General features: G+C 41.6%; 1 protein-coding gene across 4 annotated transcripts in view; it reads left to right on the top strand.

The window, feature by feature from the left end:
- The window catches only part of itih6 (inter-alpha-trypsin inhibitor heavy chain family member 6), a 33,531-nt gene that overhangs the window by 474 nt on the left and 9,232 nt on the right, over window positions 1–23,825 (top strand). The window contains exons 1-14 of one of the 4 annotated variants that reach the window (XM_062053494.1): window positions 3,058–3,172; window positions 3,287–3,420; window positions 3,873–3,908; window positions 10,805–10,959; window positions 12,310–12,420; window positions 13,281–13,528; window positions 17,161–17,330; window positions 17,428–17,544; window positions 17,624–17,795; window positions 17,887–19,362; window positions 23,345–23,377; window positions 23,473–23,490; window positions 23,573–23,620; window positions 23,692–23,721. In XM_062053494.1, coding sequence (XP_061909478.1) covers window positions 3,148–3,172; window positions 3,287–3,420; window positions 3,873–3,908; window positions 10,805–10,959; window positions 12,310–12,420; window positions 13,281–13,528; window positions 17,161–17,330; window positions 17,428–17,544; window positions 17,624–17,795; window positions 17,887–19,362; window positions 23,345–23,377; window positions 23,473–23,490; window positions 23,573–23,620; window positions 23,692–23,721 — 2,773 coding nt within the window. In that variant the 5' untranslated portion in view covers window positions 3,058–3,147. Of the gene's footprint in view, window positions 1–3,038; window positions 3,421–3,872; window positions 3,909–10,804; window positions 10,960–12,309; window positions 12,421–13,280; window positions 13,529–17,160; window positions 17,331–17,427; window positions 17,545–17,623; window positions 17,796–17,886; window positions 19,363–23,344; window positions 23,378–23,472; window positions 23,491–23,572; window positions 23,621–23,691; window positions 23,722–23,825 lie in introns of those variants that run through there. The other 3 variants (XM_062053490.1, XM_062053493.1, XM_062053491.1) reach the window with 3 other exon arrangements.

Raw genomic sequence — 23,825 nt, forward strand, 5'->3', positions numbered from 1 at the left:
ATCACCCAATTGTTGGTCCCGAAACGCCGCCGGGAAATGGTTTTCCAGGCTGCACACTACAGTCCCATGGCTGGCCACATGGGGTATAATAAAACACTCAATCGGGTCATGGTCCGATTCTATTGGCCGGGCATCCGGGCAGACGTGCGCCGCTGGTGTGCTGCTTGCCCGGACTGTCAGCTGGTGAACCCAGCGGCCACCCCAAAGGCGCCCTTGCGCTCGTTGCCGCTCATGGAGGTCCCCTTTGAAAGAATGGGTATGGACCTCAACCAAAGGGGGGGGTAGGCGGACCTGCAGCGAAGCGGGGTGTGTCAGGATCGGTTTCGAGATTAGTGCCAGGTGCGTAGATGACACAGCTGTGAGTGTTTGTCTGATCACCTGTCGCTCTGTTAAAGGCAGTGGTCGGGAAAGAGAGGAGGTTGTTGATGGTGGAGAAACTTAAACATGGCTGAAAAGCACCCTTTATTGAAAAATAAATCATTGTTCGCAAAGATGAACACGGCTGTAATGTCCATCATTGGTGGTCCAGAGAACCCGGAGGAGCAAGACCTCCACAATTTGGCGTCCAATCTGGCTGGACCACTTGGTATCAATGATTCAGATTCAGATTTGTACTATTAAATGACTGAGCTGGTTCAGGTATGGACCTAATTATTCCACACTTGCTTGCCATTTTTATTGTGCCGCTTTGGCTTGATTAAGACTTGGACCAAGCTTCCGGGGACTGCTTAAGTTAGAAGATAACAAACTAGCCTGTGGTTTTGGACTATAAGTCTACAGTGTCAAAGAGATAGCATATCAAGTTTATTTGTAAGAGACTTAGAATTTGCTTGAAACTTCCAACTACATGACTTTAAATAATTTGTGGTTGGGCCAATAAACTTTGGAACAGACGTATGACTTGGACAGTCATATTTCCACAAATAGAGACTTCCACTCTAATAGATGCCATTTCTCATCCGGTGTGTCGTTTATTTAATACAAACAAACACCATGCCTCCTCAGGAAAACTGCTTTTTTTGACTTGAGTGACACAAGAAGTTCCCAAATGGACAGAACATTAAAATATTCTAACACAATTCTGGTGCTAGTGCTGTTGCTAACCCAAACACCTACTGAGTAAAGTGTGACAACTCCATCCATCCATCCATTTTCTACCGCTTGTCCCTTTCGGGGTCGCGGGGGGTGCTGGAGCCTATCTTAGCTGCATTCGGGCGGTAGGTGGGGTACACCCTGGACAAGTGGCCACCTCATCACAGGGCCAACACAGATAGACAGACAACATTCACACACTAGGGCCAATTATTAGTGTTGGCAATAAACCTATGCCCGGGTGCTCGTCTTTGGAAGTGGGAGGAAGCCGGAGTACCCGGAAGGAACCCACGCAGTCACAGGGAGAACATCAAACTCCACACAGAAATTTCTCGAGGCTAGGATCGAACCCAGGACCTTCGCATTGTGAGGCACACGCACTAACCCTTGTTCCACGGTGCTGCCCAGTGTGACAACTCATATGTTGAAAACATTGTGCCCTGTGCAGTATTAGACATAATCTTAATGTATGTGGGGATGGCATGAAGTCATTTTTCTTTGTTTTAAACTCTAGTTTCACTTGACATATTTCAAGTACCGTATTTTCCGCACTATAAGGCGCACCGGATTATAAGGCGCACCTTCAATGAATGGCATATTTCAAAACGTTGTTCATATATAAGGCACACCGGATTATAAGGCGCACCTATGCATCCATTAGATGGAGCTGCGCTAAAGGGAATGTCAACAAAACAGTCAGAAAGGTCAGTCAAACTTTATTAATAGATTACAAACCAGCGTTCTGACAACTCTGTTCACTCCCAAAATTAATAAACAGCTGTTTTATTATTTTCCCTGAGGTAAAGTCAGTGACGTGGTGTTTTGTTTATCTTTTAACAACAGCAAGGTATAACATGTAGTGCAACATTTATATCACATAGTGGAGGGGAACTTTTCCCTGATTCAATAAACACGTAAAAAACAGTGATACTGTTACGGTAAATCAAATGTTAGTGCAATCACAATATAGTAACACTCGAAATAGTGCAGAGCAATAACAATATATCAATAACTCAACGTTGCTCTAACGTTAATGTCACACAACACAGCACACAAAATAAACATGTAAAGCTAACTTTATGAAGTTATTCCTCATCCACGAATCCTTCGAATTCTTCTTCTTCAGTGTCCGAATTAAACAGTTGGGCGGATACGGCATCCAACATGCCCCGGCGGAGTCAGTGTCGCTGCTGCTCTATTCCCGTGTTCTACTGCGTGACTGATCGTCTTAAGTTTAAAATCTGCGTCGTAAGCGTGTCTCTTAATAGGAACCATTTTGGGGTCTTTACATAAACAAACAAATAGAAATCAAAACAGAACGCCTCGCGCAGTCATATAGCCCAGCATGCACCGCGCGCTTCTTCTTCTTCTACGGGGGTGGCTGCTTACAGTAGAAGAAGAACTTCTTCTACGGGGGAAAATGAAGTTGGCGGCTGCTAACCGTAGAAGAAGAAGCGCTTCTTCTTCTACGGGGGAAAAAGAAGTTGGCGGCTGCTTACCATAGTTGCGAGACCTAAACTTTATGAAAATGAAGTTTAGGTTTGTTGTGGCTCAATATTGGTCCATATGTAAGGCTCACCGGATTATAAGTCGCACTGTCAGCTTTTGAGAAAATTGGAGGTTTTTAGGTGCGCCGTATAGTGCGGAAAATACGGTATATAAAGTACTCACAAAAAGTTATGGTTATTTGGCCTTTGTGTGAAATTTCAGGTTGAACCTTCACAGGCTGTAGTGTATTACAGTAATAAATTTGACTAATGACTTGAGACCTGCAGACATGCTCCAATGCAGACGTACTCCTGTGAGGTCTACTTGTGTGTCTCCAAGTAAAAACAGTGGAAGGACTGTGGTGTGGTAGAGGACTCTAGTGTGGGGTGGAATTTGTCTGAAATAGCTGAGCATGTCAGTAATCCGTCATTTCACTCGCTGATCCCAGTGGCAGCAGTGCGTGAAATTTCCAGTCTTCAAACCGACTTGACGCTGGCTATTTTTCTGACTGAACTTCCCCGCTGGTCGCCATCAGTTGAGTGTGCAGCTAGCGGATATTAAGGTCTAATGAGGAGTACGCGTGTTTTTAGAGGTGAGGGGAGGAAGGAGGGAGGGGAGAGTCTCCAAGTGCAAAGCCTGAGTAGTAGCAGTTAAAATGTGAGGTACGGGCTGCGTCTCTCCTGAGGACATCAATTTCTTTTTGCAGCGCCTAAAACCTGCGTTATCATGGAAAAGACCCACTTCAGCATCCAGTGTTTGATGTTTTTCTTCCTGTTTTATGTGCAAGAGGGATTATCAGGGGATTACTCGGCTCATCTTGGACAAAACCTCCTATTAAAGGTGAGGACTATTTTCCTTTATGCCATCCCGGATAACCGCAAACAGTATATTTCTTGTTAAATGATCACTCATCAACTTTTCCTGATAACAAAATCTGTGATCAAACATACAGCAGTAGAAGTTGTATGTTTCCCCATACAGTTTCCACTAATAAAAGTTGTGTTTGCATTAAATAGCCAGCAATGTCCCGGATGTGTGGTAATGTATTGACACAGCAATGACTTGTGTGCCAAATGAACATTTGAAACCCACGCGTTCGCCCTCCCGCTCCCTGTGTACAGTGAGAGTATTTATTTCCCCGCCATTCATGAATGGTTGTGATTCATGGCGCACAGAGCCAGACTGTGGCCACAACTTCAAACTTATACCCATCATTAGCTGTCTTCTTATAGCTCCAAGTTCACCGTGTTTTTCTTCCAACTATTCTCATGCTTTCCTTGTTTCTCTTGCAGAGAGGAAAGCGTCAAAGCAAACCAGCCAAACCAGTGGTAAGTTTCTATGTCGATGCCATAAATTGCAAAGCACTGAATTGTGTTTATTGCAAAGAACACTTACGCAGTTGCACACACATTTATCTTTTTCAGTGTTTTTTGTTTTGTTTCTTCTGTTCATTCAAAAATTAAATTAAAATCCTACGATAAAGTTTAAAAAGTACCCCTGCCTGCAACTACAACACTTAGTAAAGTAGGACCTGCCTAAATTCCAACATGCTTGGCTGATGTGGCCGTGTCCCAATGCTCTGCAGGGTTGTAGTGTTCTCTGGCCAGTGACCACACTGCTTCAAGCAGGCGCCAGCATGGCCCACGTAAACAAGAAGAGGGTAACAGGAACAGTGTCCATGTGGGGAGCCGCTTTGTGTTGTTTTGTTGAATTGTTAGAGGTAATCGGAGCATTCCCTACAAGGAAAAAGAAGGACAAACATGTTTCTGTGTTTGGGACACAGTTGTTCTCAGGCCTCATGTCACTGCTGGCAGCTTACCAACACTGTGGAGTCATAATAAATATCCACCCATCTTATATTGTCCTCATTAGGGTCACGGGTAAGATGAAGCCCATCCCAGCTGACTTTGACAGGGTACACGCCATCAGCATCTCCATATTTTCAGGAATAAATGTCCGTTGCTTTTAGTGGCACAAAAGTTGGCTGGCGCTTTCAGTATGGTGCAGAGTCTGCCGACTAATATTGGTACGCTTGAACTGCCTCGTTAAGTCGACCATGGTCAGTCATAATATTGATTATTTCTTCAATTCAAAGAATATCATCCACTTATTCCTCTCAGCACATATGGAGGTTAATTTGTGTCTTTATTACGAAAGCTTTTTTACACACTGAATTCATGTAACTTAATTTTTTGTGTTTCAATTTTGCGGACTGAATTTTTTTCACATCAAATTATGCTGACAATTTCATTGAAAATAAATTCAGTGTTTTAAAATTCAGTGTACAAAAATTCAGTGTAAAAAAAATCAGTGTATAAAAATTCTGTGTAAAAAAATTTGCTGCTTCAAAATGCAAGAATCACTCGGTAAATTAAGCAATTGATCCTGTCTCAGAACCAGCCAATGAGGTGTCAGGTTGGAAGTCACGTGACACAGGTCTTGCAAAACAGCATAAAAAGGGCAGTTAACTGTGCTACCTGGGCATAGTGCAATATAATTAACATTTCAATGCGGCCCGTTGGATATTTTCAAACTATATAAATTATTCCAATGGTTAAAATCTGGACTTTTGAGTGACATACGAAGCTTCATGCAAAAAAGGCACAAACCCAGTGGGGCAGAGTGGGCTGGGCTTGTTTACAGAGCAAAAAAGCCATAGCGAGGGTCAGACAAAGACAGAATTCTACAGCAAAGTTCTGCAGAACAACAATCTTTTATAATCGAGGAAGAGCAACAAACACGGCAAAACATAATCGCAAAGGGTAAAAAACATCCACATATTTGATATAATATGCATTATATCGAATATGTGGATGTTTTTTACCCTTTGCGATTATAAAAGATGTCGATCAAGGAGGGGGTCTATTTTATTCTCAATATCCAGTGTTTTATTGAGTATAATTGATATTGTAAATCCCACATTCTATATTTTTATGTACATTCTGACTGTCATATAATTCAGTAAAATAACTAAAGTTCATTCTGTTTTTGAGATGGTCTGTTTAGATTTTTACTGGAAAAAGACACTCGAATGTACATACAGAATGTGGGATTTACAACATTAACTATAAACAATAAAACAGTGAACATTGAGAATATATGAACATTGCTCCTCCACTGCAGACCACCTCCTTCATCGACATCTTTTAAAATCAAGCAAGAGCAACAAAGATGATTGACAAACATGGCGAAAAATAAAGGCAAAAAGATAAAACACATCCACTTATTCAATATAATATCACTGTTCCTATGGTCACCGTAGTGGGTTGTTCATCTATTAATGACCAAACTATGTTTTGTGAACAATCAATCAATCAATCAATCAATGTTTACTTATATAGCCCTAAATCACGAGTGTCTCAAAGGGCTGCACAAGCCACAACGACATCTCAGATCCCACATCAGGGCAAGAAAAAGCTAAAACTGTCACGACTTGGACTAAGGCGTGGTTTGTTCTCCCGTGGTGCAAATGATTTGGACCGGACATGGCGTGAAGTTAAATACATGATTTAATAATAAACTATAAAAAGTATAAACAAAAGGCGCGCACAAGGCGGGGAACAAACTTGGCTAATAAAACAAAACACTAGCACAAAGGCAGAACTATGGACATAAACAAAACTAGCACAACTATGGCTTGAATAAAGAAAACTTACTTGGAACGAGAAAAAGCATGAAAAAAGGCAGCATGGAACATCAGCATGAGGGTGAGTCAAGAATGTGTGATGTCGCCAGGCTGACCAACAGAAAATGAAAAGCTTAAATAACACAGACATGATAAACAACAGGTGCGTGACTCAAAACGTGAAACAGGTGCGTGACATGACAGGTGAAAACTAATGAGTTGCTATGGAAACAAAACAAGGGAGTGAACAACCAGGAACTAAGAGTGTCCAAAAACAAACAGCACATGGCCAAACAAAAACATGATCAACACAGACATGAAAAAAACCAATGGGATGACAATGGGAAACCTTGGACATCGAGTGGATCTAGCGTAATATTGTGACAGTCCAGTCCATAGTGGATCTAACATAATAGTGTGAGAGTCCAGTCCTCCTCCCTCCATGAATGCATTAAAACATGACTTCTTCGTTACTTTTACCTGAACATCATTATCAGTGTTACCAACTCCTCAGCCAGGAAAGTAGCTATTGGCTGTCCTAAAAGTCACTAGAAGTCCCTAGATGACCTCATAGCCTCGTTTGCATTATTTATGGAAATGGACACTGTAGGAGGGATACAAAAGCGAGTTTAAAAAATGATATTAATGATTAAAACTCCAGATTTCTTTTTTTCTTTTGCTTATTAGTTGTTTATAATACATGTTGTTCTGCATTTATCAAATTTGATCAATTTTGGGTTGTGATATTTACTAAGGAACCATATCTAAGAGTGGCTCATTAACATGAAGGCTGGAATTGGGACGTTGTAGTGATTTGTATTAGACTGACACACATGACATTGAAGAAATATTTACATATCGCTCTTTAAACCAAGGCGAAAACAGTGTCAGCTTTGCACATGTGCATTTCATTTGCATCTGGGTCTCCTCTCTGCACTGACATGATCAGCTAGCTAGCGAGATGTTCAACTTTTGACAGAGTGACACACACAGACGATTTCGAGGTGAGTTAGTGACAGAGGCTGTGTACAGGAGACACATCAAATTAGGTCATTTATTTAAGTGTGACACTAAAGAAACATTTGCATTTAAAATTTCAGTCAAAACTTCCGACCAGGAACTCGGAAATTCCGACACAAATGGAATGCACATTATAAGTCCAGACGACAAATGCACGAACCTTCCTGTGAGGTTCTCCGCTCTGTTCGCAGCACCAGCTGACACTACTCGTTGATGACGCTTTCACCTCAGTCTCCAAGACACAAAAAAGTCCCCAATAACAACAGCAGAAGTCGCTGGATTCTTCACTAGTAGCTGTTGACCAAAAAAGTATTGGAAAGTCGCCAGTTTTAGCAACAAAATCGGCGAGTTAGCAACGCTGATCATTATCGAGCACCATCTGCTGGTCGCATTGTGTATCACAGTCAATTTCGCTGCCATATCATGACTTTGAAGCTTTTATTAGTAGATTGCACAGTACAGTACATATTCCGTACAATTGACAACTTAATGGTAACACCCGAATAACTTTTTCAACTTTTTTAATTTCGGGTGTTACCATTTAGTGGTCAATTGTTTAAGTCGGGATCCAACTTAATTCATGATACAGATATATACTATATTTAATATATATAGTATATATCTGTATCATGAATTAACTTAATTGGACCCCGACTTAAACAAGTTGAAAAACTTATTCGGGTGTTACCATTTAGTGGTCAATTGTACGGAATATGTACAAATTGATTTTTTCCCACACCCCTAGATGATAGTATATATATTATATATACTATCATCTAGGGGTGTGGGAAAAAATCGATTCAAATTCGAATCGCGATTCTCACGTTGTGCAATTCAGAATCTAGATTCTCATTTTTTAAAAATCGATTTTTTTTAAGCGGTAGAAAATGGATGGATGGATGGATTTTTATTTTTTTAATTTTTTTATTTTTTATTTTTTTATTTTTTTTATTTTTTTATTTCTTTTTAATTAATCAATCCAACAAAACAATACACAGCAATACCATAACAATGCAATCCAATTCCAAAACCGACCCAGCAACACAACAATAAACAGAGCAATTGAGAGGAGACACAAACACGACACAGAACAAACCAAAAGTAGTGAAACAAAAATGAATATTATCAACAACAGTATCAATATTAGTTAAAATTTCAACATAGCAGTGATTAAAAATCCCTCATTGACATTATCATTAGACATTTATAAAAAAAATTTTTAAAAAGAACAGTAGTGTCACAGTGGCTTACACTTGCATCGCATCTCATAAGCTTGACAACACACTGTGTCCAATATTTTCACAAAGATAAAATAAGTCATATTTTTGGTTAATTTAATAGTTAAAACAAATTTACATTATTGCAATCAGTTGATAAAACATTGTCCTTTACAATTATAAAAGCTTTTTACAAAAATCTACTACTCTGCTTGCATGTCAGCAGACTGGGGTAGATCCTGCTGAAATCCTATGTATTGAATGAATAGAGAATCGTTTTGAATCAGGAAAATATCGTTTTTGAATCGAGAATCGCGTTGAATCGAAAAAAATCCATTTTGAATCGAATCGTGACCTCAAGAATCGATATTGAATCAAATCGTGGGACACCCAAAGATTCGCAGCCCTACTATCATCATAATACAGTCATCACACAAGATAATCATCAGAGTATATACATTGAATTATTTACATTATTTACAATCCGGGGTGTGGGATGTGGAGGGGGGGTTAGGTTTGGTTGATATCAACACTTCAGTCATCAACAATTGCATCAGCAGATAAATGGACATTGAAACAGTGTAGGACTGACTTGGTAGGATATGTACAGCAAGTAGTGGACATAGAGAGAGAGATCAGAAAGCATAAGAATAAGTATCTACATTTGATTATTTACATTTGATTATTTACAATCCGGGGAGGTGGGATGTGGAAGGGGGAGGGTGTTAGTTAAGGGTTGAAGTTGCCTGGAGGTGTTCTTTTAGTGCGGCTTTGAAGGAGGATAGAGATGCCCTTTCTTTTACACCTGTTGGGAGTGCATTCCATATTGATGTGGCATAGAAGGAGAATGAGTTAAGACCTTTGTTAGATCGGAATCTGGGTTTAACCCGGTGGGCAGCTTCATGAAACCGTATGTCAACCGTATGTCACTCAAAAGTCCAGATTGTAACCAATATGAATGTTTTATATAGTTTGAAAATATCTTGTGGGCTGAATTAAAATTTTAATTATATTGTATTATACCCAGGTAGCCCAGTTAACTGTCTTTTTTATGCTGTTTTGCAAGACCCCTGTCACGGGACTTCAAGCTTGACACCTCATTGGCTGATTTTGAGACAGGATTGATTTACAGTCTTAATTTACCGGAAGTGAGTCTTCCTTTTTGAAGCAGCACATTTTTTTACACTGAATTTTTCAGCACTGAATTTTTTATATTGTATTTTTATACACTGAATATTTTTAAATTGAATTTTTGAACACTGATTTTTAATACACTGATTTTTTTTTTCAATGAAATTGTTATCATAATTTGATGTAAAAAAATGTTTGCACAAAATTCAAATGCAAAAAAATCCTGTGTCAATAAAAAAGCTTTCATAATAAAGACACAAATTAACCTCCATAGTAAGCTACATTTGTAGCCACCCTGGGGTACACTGACAAAAACCTGGCTGCCAGTTTACGTCTACAGCCCCTCCGACCACCACTAAACATACAATTACATTCATACACCAGTGTGACAGGCACTCGGAGTAAGTGGGAGAAGTGTCTCGCCCAAGGACACAACAGCAGCGACGAGGATGGTAGAAGCTGGATTCGCACCAGGAACCCTCAAGTTTCTGGATGGCCGCTCTACCATCTGAGCCACCGCCCTACTTACCTCTTTTTTGTTTCGTTTTTGACCACTCTTTCTCCTTTTCCTGCATGTTCTGACTCTATCTTTCTCCACTCAAAGGTTTGACTTGAGTCTTTAAAATGTTTTCCATCCGAACTCCGACCAAAGCTTATTTTATTCAAAGTCGGAATCATTAAAATAATTGCTGCAATTCACACTCCTCTCACTTGGTCCGTCCAATTTTGCACGAGGCAATTTGATTGGTTGTTGCATACTTTGCTAATTTTCCCATCATTTGGAAATGTATGCAGGCTGACCCTTTTTTAGTTGTATTGCTTCAACCTGCAACAACGCATTGGGCAGACACAGTTGATAATTCCTTCAAATTCTCTGTAAAAAATAGCAGGATACAAGATGAAGATGCTACCAAAACACATACTATGCAATATAAAATTGCCTTCTGCAGATGACGTCAGCAGGCTGATGCAGACCCGCCCACATTTTGGAGCTGAAAGTGTGCTGAAACAAGTCTAAAATCACTACTGTCTATTTTGGGGGACATTTTACATGTAGATGTTATTTTAAGGTCCAGAACTTTGAAATAAGTGGCAACGTAGAAGGGTCTGTTAAAACATAACAAAAAGCCAAGAGACAGTGTGTATCTCAAAATATATAGATGAGGTATCACTGTACGTACTTGTTTGTTTCTTTCAAAATGACCTTCACCAACTTTTTCATGTCTACCAGCTGAAGGTGACTGACTACCACGTGAAATGTTCCGTGGTTTCCCGCTATGCTGTCACCACGGTCCACAGTTCCATATGGAACCAGCTGGCTATCACCAAAGAGGCTGCCTTCGAGGTCGACCTGCCCTCCTCTGCTTTCATCTCCAACTTCTCCATGTAAGGACATCCCTTTCTGACATCCTCCATTTCTGTTTTTCCAACATGCACAATCGGAAATTACAATTGGCGGACTGTAAAACATGCACAAATTACAGAGAAAGTTTTTCTTGTGGCGCTTCAATACTGCAATTTCTAACAATGTCCTGATCCAATAGCGTTCACACAGCAGCTTAGTAAATTGAATGGTTTTCTCCGATGGATGTCCTCATTTGCAGATCGCTTAATCCTCAAAAACAGCACCAGCACTGTACAAGAGCTAGATATAAGTTCATAGGAATTATGTAAGACGCCCAGGGGACGTTCATGATTTGATTACTAAAGGTGTTGGGAACCACACTCATTTAAAAGCTACTAAATATAAACAAAACAAATAAGTCAACAGCCACCAGTCATCACGACTCTAGATTTGGGAGCGGAAGCAGGTTAAAAGGAGGGGAACCTAAGAGCACATGAATGCCCCCTTTGTGGAATCCAGGCCGAGAAAAATGACAGGAGTTTGCCCAGTCCCACTTCCCTCCCCGGCACAGTTTATTGAGGCCTGCTGCCAAGTGGGAGATGCCAAATTCGCACACATCCACGCGTGCGGAGATGCTGCTGCTTTGAGACTTTGTAACAATGTGTGAATCTAAAACTTTCCCCGCTATTTACAACCTTCACATCTTTCTTGCTCAGTCACTAGCACCTATTTATTTCTTCACACACTTGGACCCTGTGCACGTTGCCAAATAACCAGAGGGAAAAAGTTGTGTAACGTGTGTGCCATTTCCGTATGTGAAACTTAGAAGACTTTGTTCTTCAATGCCCAGCCGCTCCTTCACTTTTTCAGAATAAAAGCACAAGCTCCATTTTTCCACTCATACCTTCTCAGGCTACGACACTAAAACAAGACGCATTTCATGCTTGCTTGTTTATTTTAGTGTTTGAAGTTTTTTTTTCTTGCCATGTATTCATTCAAGGGATTTGACCTTAATTTAGCACCTATTCATGTGATCTCGCGGTCAGCTGCAATGAGGAAGTCCGCTGAGTAAAGTGGATCATACTATGAGTTTGGGTTGGGATTTTCTTGGGTGCTGCCTTCGTGGAAACATTATGGGTCTGCATGACCTCTTGTCAGGAGTCATGTTTTTGGAGGGAAATTACTCTTTTTCCGCATGGTCCGTTTATGACCACAACTTCTTTTCACACGATATGCACGCAAACACTTAACAACCAACATGTGTGTTTGTGCTTGTGATCTCTAATTCTGAAAGACTCAGGATAAATCAATCATTTGTAACAATTTAGGTAAGTTGCAGCATGTTTCTCACATTAAGACATTTCTCCTCCCTCTTTCCGCCATTCCTTCAGCACCTCCAACAGCAAGGTATACGCAGCCCAGGTGAAGGAACGAGCCACAGCCAGGAAAATATACGACGCTGCTAAGAAGCAAGGAAAAACAGCAGGACTTCTCGCCACCAAGTCAGTGTCGGATTGATGAGAAATAACATAAGCTCATACGGAACTGTGCAAAAGTCTTAGGTCTCAGATTTGCACATACTATTATGGATGCAACTATTATAGACTGTGCCTGTAAGATTACAGTCTGAGTAGTAATCACGGTTATTCGATTATCAAAAATATAATGCCTTCATTAATTTCACAACAAAAAAAAAAATCATAAACACTCCTTAGTGATTTTGATTTGTTATTTACTACTGTTTGTAATAACCGTTATCAAATAACAGCATAATAACAGAACAAATTATTAAATATAAACAAAAAGTCTCTCTCTTGCAATCAAATAAAAGTGACCTCTGCTCTGTGAAGATTCTTCTGTTATGTGTCACACTTGCTATATTAACTTCCAATGCCTACAGTTTATTCAACACAGACATAAAGACGCAATATTTAATGTTAAATGGTCACTGGCTGTTGCTGTTTGTTTTTTGTTTGCTGCCATTTTTAAGCTAATGTTGCCTACTAGCGTGTCTCTCCATAGGTGCATGGTGGTTAATCGTTGCATCCCTGTATGGCGTCTAGCAGGTGAAAAAAGATTGGTATCGTTTCATATTTGTCTTTGTTTGTTACTTAGCAGGCTACTTCCTGGTGCATTGAGTGTGCTGAACACAGTAATTATCGTTTGCATGCCGTACAAACATTGAAAGATCCTCACCAAAAATCTTCCTTGGCCCGTGAAGACAGACTTGCTGTACCTTATGAGAAATGTCATTGAAACAATAAAGACTGTTGTGCCCCAATACTTTTGCACAGTCCTCCATGTTAAACTCCATGTTACTTTCCAACAGCTATGATTATTTATTTCCACTGTTCTCCTCCAGAGAAAGGGAGATTGAGAAGTTTCGTGTAGCAGTGAGCGTACCGCCAGGAGCTCGAATGTCCTTCTGCCTGACTTACGAGGATCTGCTACCTCGTCGACTTGGCCGCTACGAGCTGAGCGTTGGTCTGAGGCCCGGCCAGCCTGTGCAGAACCTTACGTTAGATGTCAGTATAGCAGAGAGAACAGGCATCAGTTTCATCAAGGTCCTCCCTCTCAGAACCAGCCGACTACTGTCGAATGACGCTCAAGGTAACTCAAGTTTGTTTTAACTTTCGCCAAAAATAATAACTTATTAAACTTGGTGGCGTCAGTAGGATTTGACAAGCCAAAGTTAGGTTGCCAGATGGAACAACAAAGAAGTACAGTAGCAGCATCCTTTGACAGACTGACCTTGTTTCTCAAGTATGGTCGACCATTTAAACTATCATAAACCATGCTGCTTTTAGTGTGTGTGTGTGTGTGTGTGTGTGTGTGTGTGTGTGTGTGTGTGTGTGTGTGTGTATGTGTGTGTGTGTGTGTGTGTGTGTGTGTGTGTGTGTGTGTGTGTGTGTGTGCGTGTGTGTGTGTGTGTGTGTGTGTGTGTGTGTGTGTGTGTGTGTGTGTGTGTGTGTGTGTGTGTGTGTGTGTGTGTGTGTGTGTACCTACAAAGCACTAAAAGAGAATATATATATTTGTTATACATATACTGTTCCATCTTTATAGTCTTTATTAAACACTTTGTAGTTCAACTTGTGGTTATAGCTCATGGTGTCCCGATCTAATATTGATATCAGTAAAACAGCTACACAACAGCTAAGCAAAAAATAGCACATAAGCTCGGCAGACATAATAAGTGATCTGCATTGAACAATACTGCAGTCCAAAACACGACATTTGTCAATACAAACAAGTATCAAATAATTATACTTGCATATTATTTGCAGATTCAAAGTCTCTAATACAGAAGCGTATTAGAAAGTATCCACTAACAAACGTGTCTGGATCATTCAACTTACTGTGTCATGCGCTCAATTTTAATTAATTATTGTGACTACTAGGTATTATCACGCCACTTCAAGAGTGCATAAATCCATCATAAGGTTAGTGTGTTCCACACACCTGTGTGAAGTTAGCCCCCCCCACCTTGTCCAAATCTCCCCAAACTTGTACAATTCATTTGTGCTAGTTTGTGCTGCAAAAATGTTTGGTCTAACTATTAGAGTTTTTATGTTAACATTTTTCTCCTTTCTGAGCTGCCACTTTATCAAGGTAGAGGAGTTTGAGTGTCCCAATGCTCCTAGGAGCTATGTCGTCCGGGGGCTTCTATACCACCTGGTAGGGTCTCCCAAGACAAACAGGTCCTCTGTGAGGGATCAGAGAGCAGCTTGAATACCTTTATGAAGAAGAAAAAACGAGGACTCAGATTTCCCTCGCCTGCACGCGAGTCACCGGGGCCCCCGTCTGGAGCCAGGCCCGGAGGTGGGGATGAATGGCGAGCGCCTGGTGGACATGGGGTCCAGCTGGGCACAGCCCAAAGACCCAACGTAGGTTACCCCTCTAACGGGCTCACCACTCGAAGGAGGGAGCATAGAGATCAGGTGCAGTGTGAACTGGGCGGAAGCCGAAGGCAGGGCACATGACGGTCCGATCCTCGGCTCCATAAGTTAGCTTTTGGGACGTCACCTCACTGGGTGGGAAGGACCCTGAGCTGGTGCACGAGGTGGAGAAGTTCCGGCTAGATATAGTCGGACTCACTTCGATGCACAGCAAGGGCTCTGAAACCAGTTCTCTCGAGAGGGGTCGGACTCTCTTCCACTCTGGCGTTGCACGCACTGAGAGACGACGGACTGGAGTGGCAATTCTTGTTGGCCCCCGACTCAAATCCTGCAAGTTGGAGTTTAACCCAGTGAATGAGAGGTTAGCTTCCCTCCGCCTTTGGGTGGGGGGACGGGTCCTGACTGTTGTTTGTGCCTACGCACCTAACAGCAGCTCAGGGTACCCACCCTTTTTGGATGCCCCCGAGGGAGTACTGGAGAGTGCTCTGTGACAGTGCGCTCTTATCATACCGTCACTTGAGGAGAGCGAGGACGCACCTGCGCGCTGTCACAACGACAATGTCATTGTTGTGACTCGGAGAAGATAACGTTGTGAGTGGCGTGTAGTCAGATGTACACCACAACGCGAGACCCAAGCACCCACACAAGACCGACTCACCGGGCAATAGGCTATCGTCATGGCGTCACATAGAATCAGTCAAAAGGATGGGGCGCGTTCAGATGACGCCGTATAAGCGCTTTGGCCCGCTTTGCGGAGGTCACATGACCAGTAGACCAGACCAAGTTGTCTTAAGGTGGACTTATTATTTATTCATGGAGTTGCTAAATATTAAGTTTTCTTTTATATGTAATGGATATGTAGACATACGTATACTGGATCATGTTTAGCATGAAATGTTGTCAGTGGTATGCCCGAGGGAGGGGCTTGGACTATTTAAGGGTGACTGTTCAGTCAGTTGAAGTGGGAGTAGGAAAGCAGGTTGGTTGTGGAGAGTTGGAGGATAGTACAAACAGTGATTGGTGATTGTTGAGCGGCAGATTATTTTTTTTATTGCTGCATTCTGTAAATACTTTATTTTTTTTGTATTTACTTTTCATTTTCACCAATTTTTGCATTGTATATATTTTTGCACACTGTGCACTGGTGACCTACAGTTGGTCCAATAAACATCCCCAAATCAAAATCTGCGACTGAGCCATCATTGGTTGCATGGTTATATAGTTTTTTTTAAGCGAACCCACAACATGCTCCGTCAGGTGATTACCTTGTTCTGCTGGGTGACTTCAACGCTCATGTTGGCAACGACAGTGAAACCTGGATTGGGAAGAACTTCCGCCCAGATCTGAACCTGAGTGGTGTTTTGTTATTGGACTTTTGTGCTCGTCACAGATTGTCCATAACAAACACAATGTTCCAACATAAGGGTGCTCATATGTGCACTTGGCACTACGACACCCTCGGCCGCAGTTCCAAGATGGACTTTGTATTTGTGTCATCGGCTTTGCGGTCTCATGTTTTGGACACTCGGATGAAGAGAGGGGCGGAGCTTTCTACCAATAACCACCTAGTGGTGAGTTGGCTGCGATGGTGGGGGAGCATTCCGGACAGACATGGCAGGCCCAAACGCATTGTAAGGGTCTGCTGGGAACATCTAGCAGAGTCTTCTGTCAGAGAGAGTTTCAATTCCCACCTCCGGAAGAACTTTGAACAGGGAGATGCTGCATATTGAGTCCGAGTGGACCATGTTCCGTACCTCTATTGTCAAGGCGACCAATCAAAGTTGTGGCCACAAGGTGGTTGGTGCCAGTCGTGACGGTAATCCCAGAACCAATGCCGCCAAGCTGAAAAAAGAGAATCCTATCAGGTCCTTTTGGCTCATGCGACCCCAGAGGCAGTGGATTTTAGAATAATTGAAAAACCGTGAAGGCAAAAACTAAAATGTTTGCAGCATAAACGTAGCACAAAAGATTGGGGAAAGTTTGGGTAGATTTAGACAAGGTGGGGGGGGGGGGGGGGTGCAACTTCACACAGGAACACGCCTACCATTGTTCTCTGAGTAATTTCACTTGATGTAGCATTTTCTAACATTCCACACTACAAAATGATAAAAGCATAGTATGTGCTGTATTCTGTAAGTGCTGTATAAAGGTATTCGTACTGATATTGTTTTGGAATAACATGGGTATCCGCCAATACTCTAGGCGCCAATTTCGGTATCGTATCGGAAGAAGAAAAAAAAGTTGTACCGGGACACCTCTAGTTATAGCATAAAGAGAAGACGTGGTTGTAAAGTATTTGTCTCATAGAAACTGTTTAACATTTTTAGAGGGACTGTGTTCCTCTAGGTGATGCAAACCCTCCTGCATCTACTCAGGTTGAACAAAGTGTCAACTGCGCTCATGTTCGTTACAGTCCCACTCTTCAACAGCAGAACATAATTTCCCCCAAGGGTCTCAATGCAGACTTTGTTATTCAGTATGATGTGAACCTCACAGACCTCATGGGTGATATCCAGGTAAGCAGCGTAGTTTCTCCCTATCTTGTGCATAGTGTATAGTTTATTGTACGAGTGGTAACACAAAGTGTGTTTTATGCTTCTTTCCATCTCCCAGGTGTTTGATGGCTACTTTGTGCATTACTTTGCACCCAGAGGACTTCCTGTGGTTCCCAAGGATGTTATATTTGTCATTGATGTCAGTGGCTCCATGATAGGGACCAAAATCAAACAGGTCAAGTAAAAAAATACTAGGATGATGTTAATGGTGGCATGCATTGACTCTCAATAAATAAAAACAATTCTGTCAGCAGACAAAGCAGGCAATGAGCACCATCCTCGCAGACCTGAGAGAAGGAGACCACTTTAATATCATCACTTTCTCTGATAATGTTCACACATGGAGGAAAGGGCGTACGGTGCGGGCCACTCGGCAGAATGTACGAGACGCCAAAGAGTTTGTAAAGAGGATTATTGCTGAAGGATGTGAGTCTACACTAACAACACTGTAGAAGCTTTATTGTCTAGCCTTCTCTCTAAAATGCTGACATTTACCAATGTTGTGCTTCTGCCTCAGGGACTAATATCAATGCAGCTCTTCTCTCAGCTGCCCAGCTCGTCAACACTCCGTCCTCTGGCTCCCGTCGTGTCCCTCTTGTGATTTTCCTCACTGACGGTGAAGCTACCATGGGAGTAACCACAGGTGACACCATCCTAAGTAACGCCAAAAGGGCGCTGGGTTCAGCGTCTCTTTTTGGCCTGGCTTTTGGGGACGACGCAGATTTCCTGCTCCTGAAACGTCTGGCGCTGGATAACAGAGGCATCGCTCGGATGGTTTACGAGGACGCCGACGCCGCCTTGCAGCTGAAGGGCTTTTACGATGAAGTAGCCAGCCCGTTGCTCTCAGACATCCAGCTGAATTATCTGGATGATCAGGCGTTTGATGTCACCCGCTCACTGTTCCCAAACTACTTCCAAGGCTCTGAGTTGGTGGTGGCTGGAAGGTTCAAACCGGGCCTGAAGGATTTGAAGGTGTCCTTATCGGCCTCTGATAACAAGCAGCGTGTCAAGCTGGAGAATGATGTCTTGATCTCTCCTGCAGGCGAGAACAACACTTCACGCTCACTGGAGTGCTTAGGGGGTTCTGAAGGCATCTCCAGCTTTGTGCATCGCCTCTGGGCCTATTTCACCATCAAGGAGTTGCTTCTAGCCAAACTCAACACCACTGATGCTGTCACCCAGAAGCTGCTAGCTGACAAGGCCACCAATCTGTCCCTCAAATATAACTTTGTTACACCTGTCACATCTTTAGTTGTAGTCAAACCAGATGCAGATGAAATAACTCCAACCACTGCAAAGCCTACAGTCTCAGCCACCATGCTGACAAGCACCTATACAACCAAATCAGGTGCTGTTGCTTCAAAGAAGCCCAATTCTTTTTCCAACAAAATAAAGCCAAACCCACCTCAGCCACCTCCCAGAGAAACTAAAAAAACGTCAGCACCACTTTCCATTGCAAAAACTCTGAAAACAACGACAACCTCAAGCCCAGCGTCCACTAAAACCCCCCCAGCACCATTCTCTGGCAAAAAGCCTTCACAAAATGATTCTAAAATTGCCCCACCACCTCATGGTGGAAAAATTTCTACCTCTGTGCTCCATTTTCTTAAAACAGTCCCGCCTCCTGCACCTGGAAAAGTCTCCACCCCTTTTCCCAGCACCATGAATACAACGCCGCCCCACACCAGCACCACATGGCCCAGCTCTCCTCCTCCCCTAAGCCCCCAGCCTGCTCCAACGGTTACAGAGGCAGAGAGCAGCACCACATCGCCCTTAGATCATGCAAACATCACCACTATGCTGCCACAGCTCTCGTCCACGCTCACGCCGTCCACTCAGCCAACTACAGCCGCCGCTCCAGATTTAGAAGGAAACAGCAGAAACGCCGCAATTGAGAGTGACGTGCACGTTGCCACTCTGGTACAAGCCACATTTGCCCCCATGCCAGGTGTAACGGATGGGCCGAGGCTGTGGGAGGTGGCAGGACTCCTGGGTAAGATTATTCCTCTTTATTAACTAACTTTATAAGTTTCCCACAGGACTGTAATCTATACATGTTCATTAATTTTTTTTAAAGGCTAAACTATGCTAGGCTATCAACATTTCAGCTTTTTCGCAATACATCGTGTAGTCCCCGGTAGCACGGTGAAACGGATTAGTGCATGTGCCTCACAATAAAAAGGTCCTGGGTTCAATCCCCGGGCTCGGGGTCTTTCTGTGTGGAGTTTGCATGTTCTCCCCGTGACTGCGTGGGTTTCCTCCCACCTCCAAAGACATGCACCTGGGGATAGGTTGATTGGCAACACTAAATTGGCCCTAGTGTGTGAATGTGAGTGTGAATGTTGTCTGTCTATCTGTGTTGGCCCTGCGCTAAGGTATTGACTTGTCCAGGGGGTACCGCGCCTACCGCCCGAATGCAGCTGAGATAGGCTCCAGCACCCCCCGCCACCCTAAAAAGGGACAAGCGGTAGAAAATGGATGGATGGATGGATGGATGGATCGTGTAGTCCCCATGTAACCCTCGGGCCACACTTAGGATACCTCTGGTTTACTATATTTATTTATTATTTTTCTTATTTATTTATTTATTTATTTATTTCTCCAGGAAAGCGAAGTGTTATACCATACGACAAATAAGTGTCAACAAGATCTGTCTTAGCACCATCGCTCGTCATGACATTTGCTAGTCAAAAGCTGCACACTTGCGGAGATGCTCTGCATGCTTCCACAACTCGCCTTTCCCGGGCGGTGGCAATGCCGGGGCTTGTGGAGGTACCCTGCATTTCTGGATCTCTGCTCCCACGGTCTTCCCTCGTTTACACCGGTTAATTGGGATTTCTGTGATATCTACATCCTGGGTAATTCCGAAAAACTAAACTGGGCTTTCATGTGCTGAAACCACAGGCATAAGTTGTTCTGCACAAAGTTGGGCAATTTGACAATCATAGCTATGACCATTAGATGTGATGTTAGCATCCTGTGTTAGCTTTGTGTGTCTGTTTTGTCGTTCCAAATCGATTACGTCAAAGTTGTGTTATTTATGTTGGAGATGAAGTACATCAAAAGAGTTTGTCTCCGCTTTGACCGGACAGTTGCTGATAGTTTATAGCTAAGGTTCTTAACCTTTTTGACTTCTAGGCCCAACTTTTCCACTACTGGAGGGGCCTGGGGCCCACTTAGATATCGACACTGAATTGGTAATCTTACTCTTGATTTTAATCATAGTCAATAATTATATCTAACCTATTAAAGTTTAATATGTTAACAACCTAGTCAAATGATATGAAACCATGTGTTAATCACAAAGGTTATTATCAAAGCTCAGGTCAGGCTGATTACAAAAAAATAATACTAATCAAATATGCTGAAAAAAAGGGACTCATAAAAACTGATGAAAATAAAATTTACAAACACAATTACGCAGTGCTAAAATTAAAAAAATCTAACTAAATTACTAATAAATAATAATAATAATATATATGTTTCTTAGATGAACTGTCAATATAATTAAAACACTTTAGTTATGATTTTTGGACTTTTGAATCGTCTCTATTACTTTAGCGCCAGACTTCATGTGTTTGTTTGTTTTTGTCATTACTACCACAAGTGGTGGAAGTACAACTAAGTACTGCTGCAGCCCATTTGGACCACAGCTGAAAAACAGAAATTTTTTGGCGGCCCTATACGGGGGCTCGCGGCCCAACAATGGGTCCCAGACCTTATGGTTAAGAAACATTCGTTTATAGCAGTTTGCCTGAAGTGCTGCGCCGAAAGTGTGTTGTTACTTCCAGCTGTTATTGTTCGACATCGCTCGCATTAAAGGCTCACCAATGTGGCAAAGTGTTATTGATGAGACAGGAGATAAAGATGAAGTCCATCAAAAAGTTGTTGTGCCAAAAGTTAACTTGAGGTCGTCACGGTGAAGATAGAGTAAAAACAAGATTAGCAGCCTTTTGTTGTTAGCATTGCTACCCTTAACCCAGAAACTGAATTGGCTCGGTGAAAATATTCACAACATCACCACAACATAATTAATAAAACATAAGACATATACTGTACGTAACAATTTAACACTTAATTTAGGCTTATAAAGTTTAAGTTTGTTTAATTTGTAAGTTTGTTTTTTTATCGGCAATGGGGTGAAGCTGCGAGATTTGAGGCGTGATGTAGCCACAGACTGTATTTCGCCTTTTGTGACCGTTTGTATTTCCTTACCAAGTAAGTGCATGATGGAAGAAACACTTCTTGTCGTGCATACCGCTTTAGATTGTACCAAATCTATTTTTAGTGGTCTAAATTTGCTCCTGGTGGGCTACCACTAATAAATGAATGTATGGGAAATGCTGAGTTTAAGTTTTTTTTTTTTTTAGATAAAAAATAAGAAAGGAAAAAAAGAAACCTGTCTGAAAAGGAGCAGTAGGAAACAGAAAATGTCAATGTTCTGCCCCATAACTCAGATTACCAAACCCAAACATATTTACATTGTTTATAATATTTAATAATCTGATACACAATGAACTACAACATAAAGCACAATCACCAGTGATCACACACACACACACACACACACACACACCCACACACACACACACACACACACACACACACACACACACACACACACACACACACACGGGTTCTTGTATTTGTTACCTTCTTGAGACCTACCTCTTTAGGACCACCCTTTCTAGATATAAAGATTTGTATTTACAACATTAATAATATATACATACTATGCAAATATAAAAAAGGTAAGCTTTTAGTTTTTTGTTTTTTTTAAAGATTTTGTTTGTAATTGGTTTTTAATCTTCATCACTTTTACTTCAAAAGTTATTACAGTATGTCTCTATATATGTCTCTATATACATATTTGTTTTATATTTTAAATTAATTTTGGCCAAAGGGGGCGCATTTCAATTTCTTGCACACACTTGTTATTACATATGTTGGCCAGAGGGGGAGCACTTCAAATTTTCAGACGCACTTGTTATTTCATATGTTGACCAGAGGGTGAGCACTTTTAAAACTGACACAGTCAATTTGAAAAATCCCTCCTTTTTGGGACCACCCTAATGTTGATAGATTTCATCACCAGGGGTGCAAATGAGATCTCTATTTGTGTTTTTTGTAATGTGCTTAAGGCCGATGACAAACGAGTCACGGACCACAGTTAGCCCCTGTGCCGCACTTTGGGAAACCCAGCTGTAGAAGCTAACTGTTAATGGCCACTATAGTCTTAGTACCGTAGTGTATTTGTTCATTCTATGGTCACATATGGGGCGCGCGTTGTCTTACGTCAGCACCGGAAGTCGTAAAATCAGCTGTTCACCTGGCAAGTTTTTTCGGGAATGAATAGGGAAGTCCTTCTTTAGCTGCCGTCTTGTTTTATCATATATTGCTGCCTTTGGACCTTACAATGTTTTTCCGTATTGGGACCATGATTTCGGTCCTAACTTGTTCATCGTTCCTCATATGGAAGGTACTTTTCCTTGTTGATGTCTCAAGAAGGGTAGAAATAAAGGAACACACAACACACACACACACACACACACACACACTCGCAGTCACTGTCAATAATCACACAACATTATTTAGTATATTGTTACAGGATACATGATAATTCAAATGTCACCACCTCCATATATTTGATCAACAATGCATGTGTGTATTCCCGATACCCAACATTGTTTGTTGTCCCTAGTACTTTTATCATGCTGCATGTATTATCACATATTTATTACATGTCTTAGTCGATTGCGGCGAGAAGTCCAAAAAAGTGTTTTTGGATTACAAAGCGTTGTTGTTGATGTTTGTTGTTTTAAAGGTTGATAGACAATCCAAGACTTTTATAAAGCTAAATCAAATATGTTTATAGCACGCCGTCTTTTGAGTCTTGTCTTAGTATAATCATAAAAAAACAATAAAGCTAATCGTAACGAATAGACGTCATCTAATGTTATTTATCTCTCCTCAAGATGTCTCTACCTCTATTCAAATCCAGAGAAAAGGTGAGTTTCCTCTCAATTATTAAATTTATGACCGTGAATGTCTTTAAATGCATCTCATAAATTACATGTATTGTATCTCTCCATGCATTAAACAGATATTGATCTTGTAAAAGGTGAGTGCGATTAGCACATTTTACAAGTCATATTGCACAGTATGACAGACTTTAATTCATATCTTTCATTTCTGTTCCTCAGACTATGACACAAGCTATGATTATGACTATGATCTCAACTATGATGCCTGTAAGTTTTAAATGGCATGTGTGACTATTCTCTGCAGGTTTCTCTTTGAAAACATGTTATTGTCATTTTAGGGGGCAATGCAGCAGACACAGAATCCTTTGGTTGGTATCGACTTGGCCTTATTTATTGTGTAATTCTCAACTCATACGCACTTAATTATAGCGAGTCCGATACGATACATGTGTAGTTTTGTGATTGATTTCAG

This window comes from Entelurus aequoreus, linkage group LG07 (assembly GCF_033978785.1).
Source record: "Entelurus aequoreus isolate RoL-2023_Sb linkage group LG07, RoL_Eaeq_v1.1, whole genome shotgun sequence".
Taxonomy (NCBI): domain Eukaryota; kingdom Metazoa; phylum Chordata; class Actinopteri; order Syngnathiformes; family Syngnathidae; genus Entelurus; species Entelurus aequoreus.